This window comes from Artemia franciscana, chromosome 3 (assembly GCF_032884065.1).
Source record: "Artemia franciscana chromosome 3, ASM3288406v1, whole genome shotgun sequence".
NCBI lineage: Eukaryota > Metazoa > Arthropoda > Branchiopoda > Anostraca > Artemiidae > Artemia > Artemia franciscana.
This window is the reverse complement of record NC_088865.1, coordinates 17,250,559-17,265,001: the sequence shown is the minus strand read 5'-3', so window position 1 is coordinate 17,265,001 and position 14,443 is coordinate 17,250,559. Positions and strand designations below refer to the sequence as shown.

Below are 14,443 nucleotides of genomic sequence, written 5' to 3'. Positions count from 1 at the left end.
GAAAAAAAAAACAAACAAACAAATAAACGCGCATCCGTGATCTGCCTTCTGGCAAAAAATACAAAATTCCATATTTTTGTAGATAGGAGCTTAAAATTTTTGCTATAGGGTTCTCTGATACGCCGAATGCGATGGTGTGATCTTCGTTAAGATTCTATGACTTTTAGGGGGTGTTTCCGCATATTTTCCAAAATAACGCAAATTTTCTCAGGCTCGTAACTTTTGATGGGTAAAACTAAACTTGATGAAACTTATATATTTAGAATCAGCATGAAAATTCGATTCTTTTGATGTAACTATTGGTATCAAAATCCCGTTTTTTAGAGTTTTGTTTACTATTGAGCAGGGTCGCTCCTTACTACAGTTCGTTACCTCGAACTGTTTGATTAAATGATCCCTTAGAGCCATGAAGAAAATTATGCATTGCTTCGAGATTACCTTGAAATCAGAAGAGTCGACCTTGAAATTCCAAATCCCAGTTCTTGGTTTCGTTCAAATTTTCTGCAATTTTTTTTTTGTATAATGATCGGGTCAAGAAATACAATGAAGCAAACCTAGCCCCTATCAGGATATCTTACAAAACAAAACGTGGTATCTTAACTACATTTGTTGGAAAGTAAGGATAAAAATGCTAGGTCTACCTTTTTGGATCCAACCCCTGTTGGTAGGAGGAGGAGCAGCTCCTTAAACTCATTTTATTCCTAATCATGGCGGAACATCTAATAAAGGGGATAATTATGCTTCAATTAAACGTCGTGGGAAGTAAAAATAAGTGTCTCAGATCGGCATTTGGGGTTTTCGGACGTATCCATTCTCTCTTGGGGGAAGCTAGGTCTCTAAATTCATGTCTCATTTGGACTTCTGCCAGAAAAGATGGTTGAGTCTGGATCAAACTGTGGAAAGTAAGAGCTATTGTTTTAGTAATGTATTGTCTTAGCTAGCATCATAATCATGTATAGAGCTTATATGCTTGTTATGCTTTTTGGGGATGCTTAGAACTCAAATTCTTGTCATAAACAATAACTAGAAGGGTGCGTCGAGCCTCACTCTAACTCAGTCAGAAGTAACATTTGATGTACCATTCCTCATTTCCTCCTTGTTTTATTTCTGGGATTCAAGCTTAGTGCAGGTAGAAGAACGGCAATTATAATCTTTTGTGGTCCAGACGTCGTCAAAACTTTTTCCAAACCGAGTAAGGAATAAGAATGAGAATTTGCGGAATGGTAGGGAAATTGTCTTATTGCCTGAAAACTTACTCTGAGAAAAAAGCGATTAAAGATTTCTGAAGATCTTTTTCGAACACCCAATAGCCCAGTTAATAAAATTGTGATTGATGACCAAATAAAAATTTGGGAGGGGGCTGTCATTGAGATGTTTTTCAAATTAGTATAAAGGGAGCGAATTCTCTGAACCTTCCATTACTTGGAGGAATATATTTGGACCAAGCAAAATGAGAGCTGTGGGAGAGGGTAGTAGCTTTTTACTAAAGACAGCTTTTATTACAAAAATATTTTAACTGTTGAATTATAGATTTTACTCATACAATTCCCTGCACAGAGGTAGTAGGGAGGAGGGATATTCTCTAAGCATGAGATTTGTCCTAATATCCCACATGCATAAACAGTTCGAAATTTAATAAGAAAATGGTGTTTTGGTATTTCATGCCCCTTATCCTCCATCCTCCGATAAATTTTTAAAGGGATGTACTTTTTCTTGGTTGAGTGTTATTCAGAAGTATCGCTATACAAAAGTTAAATGTTAGCGTAAATAGTTGGGAGGTGGGGGAGTGGTCTAGAAGCCCCTTCCTCCAACTTACGAGTAAGGAACGTTAATTTAATGGAAATATTAACAAACGCAATTATTATATGAGAAAGCAACGTGTTTTCAAATGGAAGTAAGGAGTAAAGTTAACGCTTAAAGGAAAAGAAATAATCATATTTATGAAGGGCAGCCACCTGCTAAACCATCTCCTCTTTGAGCTAAAGTTGAACCAGAATTATAACTTAAGCTTTATCGACTATATATAATATAACTTAGGTTATATTATATATATATATATATATATATATATATATATATATATATATATATATATATATATATATATATATATATATATATATATATATGGTGTGTGTTTATTTCTGTGTTTGTGCTGTTGCATTGGTGATTTCTTTTTTCATTTTAGGTTTTAACTATATGCAATCAGATAATGGATGAAGTTCTAGGGAGTGAGCGTGTGCCGCGAGATTTTAGAGCCAAATTTCCAGATGATCTTGTGCTTGATAATCTTGCTGGGCAGCTATGGTTCGGTGCAGAGGTAGGTTCCAAGAATTGTTTTAGTGCGAAGCAAGGCTCTGTTTCCTTTTTCTGTCATTACGTCTGCAAGCTGAAACTATGAAAAAAGTAAATCAAAGAGAAGAAAAAGAATATAAGAAAAAAACTTGCAAAAAATTTATACGGTGATAGAACGCATCTTTTCGCTCTCCAGTTGGTAATTCAACTATGTGTAGTCTAAATTGTACAATGAATAGTTGATATAGGATTCCTTGGTTGTAGCTTGCTACAGTCTTCTATTTTGTTTCATTGGAATTTTATTGTAGTCTCGTGGAACATATCAAAATAAAATTTGACCGAGGAATCAGGAAGGTCTTATGCGACTATGTTGCCAAAAATTTGAAGGACAAGAGTAAAGTCCAGGTCAAGAAATGGAATGAGCCTGAACTCTTCAAAACAATAAGAAAAATATCCACCAAGAAAGCCACGAAACGAAAAGCGCCCTCCCAATCATCGATCGTGACACCCTACCAAGAACATCCGAGATCGAAGCGATGCAGAGATCCGGAACCAGACAATGTCACGACGGAGTTAATAAACGTCATCTTAGAAGGTCCTGTTGATCTATACCACAGTACTATAAGAGCCACCTGGTTTACTGGACATGTCCAATGGTAGTGTCCCAATGTAGCAAAAATCTCGATTCACAAAAAGGCACAAACAAAGAGAGAAAATTACCACAATACCCGCCTGACAAGCCACCAACTAGAATTCTGACCAATATCCTCCTGTACATAAAATAAGCGATCACACATGCGAATATCATGCTGGTTTTTGGGTCTTACTATCAACTATGTACCAAATCTTTTCCTTGCGCCAACTGACGAGACGGTTTATCGACTTCAACAGAGCTCTCTCTCAGCTTTCTTTTGATTTTGAAAAGGCTGGCTAAATCTGACTGGTTTTCTGAAAGAACTCTCGACAACTTTTGGAACCTGCAGGGATGTAATCTCTCCCCAAAGTTGTTCATCCTGTTTCTCTATGCTATTCTCTCCCTGATGCCTCCGAATATGGAGCTAAAATCGGCGGAACCCTGTTTTGACAAACTGGCATCTTCTGAACGTGTCAATCATCTGCCTATAATTTCCCTTTACCTCCAAGCACAGAAAGATCTCACAAAACAACGGGGTCGTTTAATACAAACGAATCCAGAGTCATAGTGACATTGTGCTGGAAAACAGCAAACCGTCCCCGATAAAAATAGACGGTGTGTACGTGGAAACTGTCAATCGCTCTGTTTACCTTGGCAGTTTCTTACCAGCTGACTATTACTGCACTGTCAATTTAAACTCTACCTGGCGTTTGGCTGCACCATTTTCAGAAGATTAAAAAGTCTGGAGAAATGGACATAGGGAAGGGGGCAGCTGCCCCCCCCCCACTAGAACTTCAAATTTACACTAGATATTAACGACGACTTTTTTCATATGTTGGAATTTTTCTTTTGGATGTTCTCTGGAAGGTGGTCAAAAAAGCAGGAACTAAACAAAATTTCCAAATATCATTTCTGATATCGATATTTACGTTTCTTATATATATCCTCGATATATTAAGATATTTGATATATGTTATATATGTATGCTGATGTATAGATATATCAAGTTTGATATTTAATATCGTCAAACTTTAGACTTGGAATTGAATTCGTAGAACAAGAATCCGTTATCTAACCGTAACATGATCTGGTATTTTAAAACAGGGGAGGAGAAACAACAAAAGACACGGACCGCCTTTTTGCCGTAGTTTTGAAACATTGGCGCAAAGTTTGCTGTAACCAACACCGCCTTTTTGACGTGTTCGTTTCAAAAGATTGGCGCTGAGTTTGAAATAATCAGACATAAAAGATTAAAATATTTACCTAAAACTAACCCAAGTACACTTAAACGGACACTGTGCGTTTCGTGATGCAAGTCGTGACACGTGCAAAATTTTCTTTATTGTAGCACCAAAAATCGCTGTGTAGCACGCAACATTGGACTTATATTCCAGTTGCTACGTTCATTTTTACCGTTCTATCAAAGTCCAATCCTCGGTTTTACTAATAAGCTGTTCGTTTGTAAAACCTCGATTGTGCTTATAAGCCGTTCTCTGAAATGCCGTTCTTAGTTCGTCGTTCTTTAGAATGACGAACTTAGCAACATACTACAACATACGTTCATCTTTGCCGTTCTATCAAAATTCAATCCTCGGTTTTACTAATAAGCTGTTCGTTTGTAAAACCTCGATTGTGCTTCTAAGCCGTTCTCTGAAATGCCGTTCTTAGTTCGTCGTTCTTTAGAATGACGAACTTAGCAACATACTACAACATACGTTCATCTTTGCCGTTCTATCAAAATTCAATCCTCGGTTTTACTAATAAGCTGTTCGTTTGTAAAACCTCGATTGTGCTTATAAGCCGTTCTCTGAAATGCCGTTCTTAGTTCGTCGTTCTTTAGAATGACGAACTTAGCAACATACTCTGTTTCACTACTTTAGTTTTGCTTTTGAATGCCAAGCTTCAAAATCAAAACTATGCAAGAACCAGCTGTGAACCATGCAGTGAACCAGCCATTTCATTGATTTGCTTAACATCGATACATAAAAAAGCCGAAAATGGAGAGTTTCTATTTCTGGACGAGAAATTTTTTTTAAAATAGTTGTTTCTGCCAAAATGTGGCGGAAATTTTTGAAAAGTATCGATAAAAGTGTATTAAACCCTTTATTTGCCTCTTAGATTTATATTTTAGAAAGTAAATAACTTAAAAACCAGCGTTGTCTCACAGAGGGTCCAAGTTTATAAGAAATTAGTGTTAGATATTGGCATTTTTTCTTGTTCATTTGCTAAATAATAAACCAAGTGAATGGTCTGAAATAGCAATTTTTGTTGTGAAATGCTACAAAACTATAGTATTTACCGCTAGTTTGTGTTTTTTCCTTTACATTTGTTTCTCAGAAACTTTTTTATATAAGGAAGTACATAGCCTCAAAAACAGTTAATTTCAAGATGGAATAGAATTTTGATTGAATAGAGCAGAATTGTTAATTAACATTTGAAAGCTGACAATAACAGCTAGCTTTAAAAATTGTCATCTTCCTTGTATCCATAAGTTAAAAAAAAAAAAAAAAAAAAAACTGAATAACTGTCTTATTTTAAAGACATCTCTGTACCAGGGGACTGTGTCCAGACTTGCTTTTCCTGTTTCTAAGTCACCGGCAGCAAGTACCAAACAGAACAGTGAGGCTCCTGATGTAACATCGTCTGCTACAGCTTCCAGCTGGAGCTCACTGTCAGAGTCACTTTCCTCTTCTAGCAAGAAGATCTTCCTGCATCTAGAAGTATTCTTTCCATTTTTGTTGTGACTAGAATTTTTTCTGGGCGATTGAAATCCTATCTGTGGTTAAATTATAACTGGCTATGGCTTAAACAGTTAAAACGATTTCTTTAGAAGAGCGAAATAAAACACAATATAAGAGTAAAACCGATTATATCTTAGTAGAACTAAGAACAACGGATGGCAAACAACGAACGTAGCTAGTATTTGAACAACCAAGACTTGATTCAAGGACAACGTTTGCTAGCGCAAAGTAACTAACATCGCCAAAATTAAAATTTTTTGGCGAATAGTAACTAGCAGCTAAAGCTATACATCAGTTTTGAGGAGCGCTTTATTTCCCCTTTTCTTTACACCAATTTTCTAGCTATAGTGATACAAGATAAAGATGGATTTAGACGAAATTTTTCTTTTTCTCCCACACTATTTCTCCATCTCCCTTTCTGTGTCTCTTACTATGCACTAAAATATGGGATTTTCTTTTCAGTGCTTAGCTGCTGGCTCCAGTATTGTCAATAGGGAATTGGAAAGTGCTGCAATGCGACCTTTGGCAAAAGCCCTTACCAAGACATTAGATGGGATCAGAAATGAGCTAAGGAATCAGTGCCTAAGAAATACCCCTGTTTTCAGTGAGAAGTTATGTGAAACCTTGAGGTAATTTTTTAAGTGTTTTGCTCTTTCACTTTTTGGAGTGAAAAGACAATTTGTTCATGAAAAATATTAATACTTTCAATCAAGGTCTTATGCGGAGGGGGGAGGGTACTAGGTTTACCTAGTACCTTGGTTTACGTACCCGGGTCGTAAAAAACATAACAAAATTCATACAAACCGATTTTTGATACGTTTTCTTTTTTTCGTGGTACTCCCCCCCCCAAAAAAAATAAAATACTAGGGATATGAGCAAACAAAGGGCAAAGTGTGCAGATAAATTAAATGGCAAAACTGTCAATGTAATGCAAATCTTGGAACTAGTTAGCATCTAGGGACAGTAAGGGCAGTAACTAGAGGCACAAGAGACTATCCAGGCTGCCAAGTCAAACGGCTAACTTTTGTGTTCAATCGACATATTTCATTTTTTTTTCTCCTTAATGTGATGTTGTCTCCAGGTATTGGGTTTTAATTTATGGCTTTAATTTGAAAGCGGTTCATAACAGAGTTTGACTAGTATGTGTCTTGCATATATACCCGAAAGATTGGCTGTAAATAAATTTGATATTCGTAGCTACAGTCCAGTGGGAAGGGGATATGTGAATTTCCACTAAAGGTTTGTTCTCAGGAACCTCTCTACAAAGAAATTTGCAGTAGAAAACTTCTTTGGGTTTCACACCTTCAAATCTCCTGCACAGAGACTTGGGATTACCTCTAAGCATCCCCCACCCCCCTAAATGTTGCTCATTTTTTCGAATAATAATCATATTTCTTATCAAACAATTTTTTTCGGTTGTGTGTAGACCCAAAAGAATGCTTTAGTTAAGCGAAATTCATCTTTTTTTGTTTCTAAGATTTTGTCCTTCTTTCTTCTAGATCTTTCTTCTTTTTTCAAGACCAATAATTCATTTAAGCTTTGTGGTCATTTTGGTTAATACTGGGAGTTCGCACATATGACTTACTTTGTAAGGAGGAAAGTAAAGAGCATAGAACTAAAAAGCTGTTGCCTTTTATTAAGCCTAAAAACTCTGTAAAGTTAAAAAGTGGCATATGCCTCGTATCATCTTTATCTGAACTGTTCAAAGACTGAATCAGTGCACTCCTCTTTTCATATTATTTGAGATTTTAGTATAAAAATATTTGATTGACTTTAAGTTTTTACTATCACAAGGAAATTCTCTCTAAATAAGGCTCAATCTCTCAAAATGACGTTAGTATATTCTCTATATTAATATTTAAAAAAGAAGAAAAAATAATAATTCTTAGTATAGTATTGAGTAGCATTTATCCCATCAAATGAATGATTACTTAAATGAATGATTACTTTGTGTGTAAGTTTTGCCCTAGGATGGATGATGGATTATCTATCAAGAAGTGAAAATAATCATTTTTACACAATTCTGAAAAAGTTATGCCAGCTTTGCCTCTCACAGAGACTATCTCTCTTGCCTTTACTCTAATTTGCCATGGCTCTCAAGTTTTTCATCACTTCCACCCAGTTGATTTTAATTCAAAACTTTTATGAAGTTAATAGATTGTTTAAGATGTACACAATACTCTATTCTGTCTTGTCTATGTTTTCTGTTTTTCTTTCTTTTGTTGCATCTATTCTCAATTGTCCATTCTCCTGTCCTGGGAATAATTTTTATTTTTGTGTTCTAGGATATTCGATAGAATATTTTCTGAATTTGAGCTAAGTTATGTTAGCGCAATGGTTCCTGTTAAGTCAGCTTCCGAATATCATCGACTGCAGGATGTTATTGTTTTGTTCTCCGAAACTTTGAACAGGTACTAGTTTTTTTTTGTTTTTTTTTTATACTACGGAACCGGGTTTTTTATAGTTTACTAGCATCGGCTACCCGCTAGGAAAACGCAAAAAAAATTAGTTTAAAGGAAATATCATTTGGTCGATTTGGCAGCTTTGGGGGTTCCCTGTGGCGCTACCAGCTTTGATTGATAAGCGTGCCGACAAAAGGGTTTTTAAACAGAAAACCTCCGCTCTTTTATCTCAAAAATAGAAACCCTTCTCCAAAACTTTGAACAAGTATTAATCTCTCTTTTTTTTAGTTTACTACATAGTTTTTAAGTATATGCACTATTAATCTCAAAAGCACTTTCAAGTACTGACAATAAAAGTTACAGGCTTAAATAATAAAATACAATATTTTATTCTATTGAAGATTACTTTTTATTCTGAAATTTTGTGTCCAGTGAAAATTTTCATACTAAACATGATGTAATAGAGTATAAAATATACGATAGAAATAAGACTGAGTATAGAATGTAGTTTAAGATAGAATATAATGAGATTTTTGTTTGAAAACGGCTGTCACTACCCATACCTAAGCCAAATTTTGTTTTGTTTTCTATAAAGTGGTTAAAATAGGAGTCGGCAAAATCAAGTACAATTAAACAAATAACAACAGGAATGTAGAGGGTGACACTGAAAAATGAGCATTTTGGCCGCCAGGTGTAGCTGGCGTAAGGGTGTAACAGTAGAATAGTCATCACGTCAGTTTGATGTGACAGTGTATACTGTAAGACAATTTCAACTACACGAGATCTGCTTTGTAGTTGCGGCATATTAAGATTTAGTTGAAATCGCTTGCTGTCGTGACCACTGAATTCCTCAGTTTGTGATTTTCTTTTGTTGGGCTACCTTAGAGCTTGGAACAGTGGATGTGCCCAGAAGGGAAGAATTCATACGCGCAGTAGGACGCCATCTACATGACGAAATTTCTTCTGTTTAAATTCAGTTTTTAAAAAGTTCTTTTTTTGTTTTTTTTTTTGTGTCATCCTGTACAAACACATATGATAGTCAGGAAAAATTTTTAAGGGAGCGCACAATGTGGTGAATAATCAGAAAAAAATCGAGAATTCTCAAGCAAGAAGGGGGAGATGAAAAAAAATAGTTCCAGAGACAAGGAATCCATAAAAATATATCGAGGATGCAAAAATAAGTTGAAATATGATTGGAGTGGATAGGAAAAGGAAAAAGTTTTATACACAGAGCGGATGCAGAATGGGTAAATTTTTTCTTTTGCCGTTTTTTGAGGGAGTGAACTGGATGAATGTTTATGTTTGGAAAAGGAACATAGTTAATGAAAAAATTAAAAAGGAATGGATTCATAATGTCTGTAGTAAAATTTTGGAAAGAAATATAGATAATAAGTAGACATATAGAAAAAATTAATAATAATTTTGGGTGCTCTCTAACACAAACTGAAATCGCTTGACAAAGTGATGTACAGCATAAATACATAAGCCCCCATGGGGCTTATATTTATGCCTTATTTATACCAACTATTATTATGCCTTATAGGGGCTTTGCTACCTGTACTAGGAAGATAGGGTGACCCTCCATAAGATTGGTGTAAACCGATGAATGGTAGTCCTCGATCAACGATGATGTATTTTCTAGCTGAGTTTAATTTCCTATGTTCAAAACTTTTTTTGCAATCTTTGTTAGATTTATTTTATCTGAGAATATTGGATAATGAATAGTAGAGAAATGGTCCTAATTTCTGATAATTTCGACGATTCTCAATAGAGTTAATAAATAACTCATTATCATTCTTGGATTTTTTTTTGGGAAGGGGGTTAGATTATGGGAGGTCCAGACCTTGTTTTTTCGTTTTTGTTTTGTTTTTTGGCGTTTCATTTTCGTCACCTTACATGATTTATGTTGATTTATGTTTAGGTATAGTGGGGTGAATATTTACCTAAAGAAGCTGTGCTTCAGGTTTTGTTATGTTTATTGTTTATGAATAAACCCCTTTGTTTCTTAAAAAAAGAAAATCTCTGATTAGTCGGGAAACATATAAAAATTTACACAAAAACGCAGGTCATGAAAAAAGTCACAATGCGTTATATTAGTGCAAAAACCCGAAGAAAGGGGGGGGGGGGGTGAAAGTGGACAGTTAGCCGTCAAAAAATTTGACGGCTAAAAGGCGAGCTAATATGGCACAAAAGAATTACAATATTAAAAATTATTGACCAAGTCTGACCAAAATTTTTTTTATAGTATCCACTTAAAATAGAAAATAGCATGGAAAGAATTTTACCGGTATTACCTCCTCGGGGTTGTTTGGAGGGTTTTAAATGTATCCCCCTTCCCCTTTCACTCTTCTCGGCCTTATTGTAGTCTGAAATTGGGTATCTTTTTCTGGTTTTGTTGTTTATTTATTTAATTACTAGTAATTACTAATTACTGGATCACATTAAACAGCGTTATTATTACAATAAGCAGTGTTATTTATGCACTTGAAGTAATTTCACCCAAGAAATAATCTCAGATATACCTTTATACTTTATGTAATGAATTACATAAAAATTATATTTTTGATTACACAAATAACCTATATAATAGATTAAAGCGTTTACACACGACACTGTAAAACTGCATGCCTAAATTTTTTGCCTAAGAGCTATGGAATATCATCTTTAATGTGGGAATTATTCTAACTGAGAATATACTAACAACACTACTCGCGGTTTGATGAATATTGTAAGTTTTGAATTATAACAATTCATTTTTAGAGCCTTACGGAATGGTTACTTGACCCAAGATGCTGTTGAATTTTTTGATCCGGCTTTGATGTTTACTATTCCACGGCTGGCTATTGTGAATGGGCTTATTCTAAACACAGATGGACCATTAAATGTTGGCAAAGATGCGAAACATATGTCTGAACTATTCCGACCCTTTAGAGTAAGTAGTTGTGTTTAAAAAGTAGATTATTGCTTCTGAATTTTATGATGGTTCTTTATATTAACTTTTATATTTTTATGTGATTTATTGCTTTGCAAATTTTTTGTTTCGCCTTCTCCTTCTCTCCACAATCCCCCCTTCTCCCTCTCTCTGTAATCCCCCTTCTCGCCATAATCCCCTCTTCGCCCTCTCTTTGTAATCCCCCTTCTTTTTCTTTCCAGAATCCCTCCTTGTTCTCCGTCTCCGCAATTTTAAATTTTCGCAATTTAAATATGGATAATACTGAATCTTCTTTTTATTGAGAAAAGTGGTTTATTGAAAACATGAAATCTATTTGGAAACTGAACAAAATACTATTTTCATTATAGAACCTTGTTATATACCAGATAATTATAATCCGCCTCTGTGGTTTGTATTTATTGCAATGTTGTGTTTTCATTGTCGATTTATTTGATTGAAACATCTATCTTTTCTGTTCTTTTTACTCCTTCAGCAAGGATTATTGTATCCTCCCCATTGTATATATAAATATATATATATATATATATATATATATATATATATTTATATATATATATATATATATATATATATATATATATATATATATATATATTGTATGATATTATATTGTGTCCTCGTTTCTAGAACTTGCTCTGGAAAATCAAAGACCTTCTTCGAACATTAAGTCCGACCGAGATAACCGCTTTAGAAAAATTATTGTGCTCACAAGAACATTCTGCGCCTGATGGAAGCAGTGTTTCAATCGATTTTACTATTGTTGCTCCAGTAAAACCCCAAAGGTCAAAGATGGAAAATTTTACAGAAAAGGAATTGGTTGATGGTTGTAATGACTGCTCTAAGAACAGGAGCTCATCGAGCGAAGGGGAAATTTTACAGCAACATCCACGAAAAACTAGGAAGAAAAGAAAGAGAAGCGAATTGGAAGGTGGTGGTAAAATTCCACGTTCGGAAAGGAAAGCTTGGGAACTGAGAAGAAGATTCAAGTAAGAAAGCTATTACGTCGTCTACCTGTTTTTCAACAGTGCCGATTAATTTAAAAATTTGCTTTTTAATTTGTCTCTCTCCCTCTCTCTCGTCTGTCTGTCTGTCTCTCTCTCTCTCTCTCTCTCTCTCTCTCTCTCTCTCTCTCTCTCTCTCTCTCTCTCTCTCTCTCTCTCTCTCTCTCCTCTCTCTCTCCTCTCTCTCTCTCTCTCTCTCTCTCTCTTTTTTTTTTCCTTCGATAGTTGTACAAAAAAAAGGCTCTTGGCTCAGCCCTGTCAGCACGATATAGTCGATATGTATAATTTTGTATTTATCTGGATATTTATCTTCTAATTTACATTACGGTATGCTTAGTTATCACCCAATCCCGTTTGTTTAGCGTAATGTGGTTACTTATCCTTTTTGTACGATTACTTGTCCTTGGCGTTTATGATACGATAATAATGTCATTAATTACAAGGACTATAATTTTATTATTGAAGAGTTTGAAAGGTTTGTTCATTGAGCACTTTTTGCTTGAACGTTCAATGATGTCACCAGTAATTACTGTCAACAGGATAGTAGCAGTAACCTTCTTGTTCTTAATTGGTAAGTTTGCGAGCTGGAGATGTTGTCTTCTGGGCTGTAAAAACAGTTGGTTGGCGTGAGGAAACTTTCACTGTTGACTTTTTAAATTTAAGCATACTCTAAATGGCTATTTTTCCGTCCTTTTTTTTATTCAAGTAAAATATAAAAAAAAATTCAAAATATGATGAGAATTTTTGTGAGTCATCCAAAGCAACTTCTTTGCAAAACGCAATTGCGCCTAACTCAAGTACCATTCTGGTTTCATGTATTTTAGAGTATGTAGTTTGGGACGTTTATTGGCCTTGAGACCATTTATCTAGTCTAGTGAGTCACAAGTGAGTTGTCAGTGATTCTGCTGTGCCATACACTATTAGGATAGATATTGCAGTGATTTAATGACTGTTCAAGGGATCTGATTAAAAAAAATTGTAAATGCCGCTGAAACTCATGACAAAAACACTAAAATAATATTTACTATCACGATTTCCCACATTATAATTAAAATATGTCAGTTAACCATAGTTAATCGTTGTATCCCTTCGGTCATAAGCAAAAAGGTAGTGGAGATATGCCTAATACTAATATTATAATAGAAATGAGGAGAATTTAACACTACCATATACAATCTTAATTCAGTGATGCTGATAATAACAACAGGAATTGTTAAATGCAAGAAAACATGGATACATTCTCGGAGGCCTAGGACACAGGGAACTGTTGCGAACTTGGATACAGGCTGAAAATGAACAAATTTATATCCGTTTTTATGGCACTTGATATCTACCAAATGACATATAGCGATCGCAAATTCTATCGGTCTGTCTGTCCTGGTTTTCCTACTTTAGGCACTTCACGTAAGCTAGGACGATGAACTTTGGCAGCGTATCCGGAATCAGACCAGATTAAATTAGAAATTGTCGTTTCTCCGATTTTACTATCTGGGGGAGAGCGGGGGGGACGGTTAAATCGGAAAAAATTAGAAAAAATGAGGTATTTTTAACTTACGAACGGTGATCAGATCTTAATGAAATTTGATGTTTGGAAGGATATCTTGTCTCAGAGCTCTCTTGTTAAATCCCGACCGGATCTGGTGACATTGTGGGGATTTGGGGAGGGGGAAACCTAAAATTTAGGAGAACGCTTAGAGTGGAGGGATCGGAATGAAACTCGGTGGGAAAAAAATCACAAGTCCTAGATACGTGATTGACATAACCGGAACGGATCCGCTCTCTTTGGGGGAGTTGGGGGGGCTGATTCTGAAAAATTAGGAAGAATGAGGTATTTTTAACTTACGAAGGGATGATCGGATCTTAATGAAATTTGATGTTTGGAAGGATATCGTGTCTCAGAGCTCTTTTTTTCAGTCCCGACCGGATCCGGTGACATTGGGGGGGGGGGGCTAAAATCTTGGAAAACGCTAAGAGTGGAGGGATCGGGATTAAACTTGGTGGGAAAAATAAACACAAGTCCTAGATACATGATTGATATAACCGGGTCGGATCCGCTCTCTTTGGGGAAGTTAGGGAGGGAGTAATTCGGATAATTAGAAAAAATGAGGTATTTATAACTTACGAACGGGTGATCAGATCTTAATGACATTTGATCTTTAGAAGGATCTTGTGCTTTAGAACTCTCATTTTAAATCCCGACTAGAACCGGTGATATTGGGGGGAGCTGGAGGGGGAAACCGGAAATCTTGGAAAACGCTTAGAGTGGAGAGATAGGGATGAAACTTGATGGAAGAATAAGCACAAGTTATAGATACGTGATTTACATAATTGGAACGGTTCCCTTCTCTGTAGGGGAGCTGGGGGTTGTTAACTTGGAAACATTAGAAAATTTGAGGTATTTTAACTTGAGAACGGGT

The 14,443-nt window shown here is 35.5% G+C and overlaps 1 protein-coding gene across 3 annotated transcripts in view; it reads left to right on the top strand.

Annotated features, from left to right (window-relative positions):
• LOC136024957 (lateral signaling target protein 2 homolog) overlaps positions 1–14,443 on the top strand; it is an 83,131-nt gene that overhangs the window by 54,446 nt on the left and 14,242 nt on the right. For all 3 annotated transcript variants that reach the window (XM_065700557.1, XM_065700555.1, XM_065700556.1), the window contains exons 3-7: positions 2,189–2,320; positions 6,133–6,299; positions 7,956–8,081; positions 10,833–11,004; positions 11,653–12,011. In XM_065700557.1, coding sequence (XP_065556629.1) covers positions 2,213–2,320; positions 6,133–6,299; positions 7,956–8,081; positions 10,833–11,004; positions 11,653–12,011 — 932 coding nt within the window. In that variant the 5' untranslated portion in view covers positions 2,189–2,212. The remainder of the gene's footprint in view (positions 1–2,188; positions 2,321–6,132; positions 6,300–7,955; positions 8,082–10,832; positions 11,005–11,652; positions 12,012–14,443) is intronic.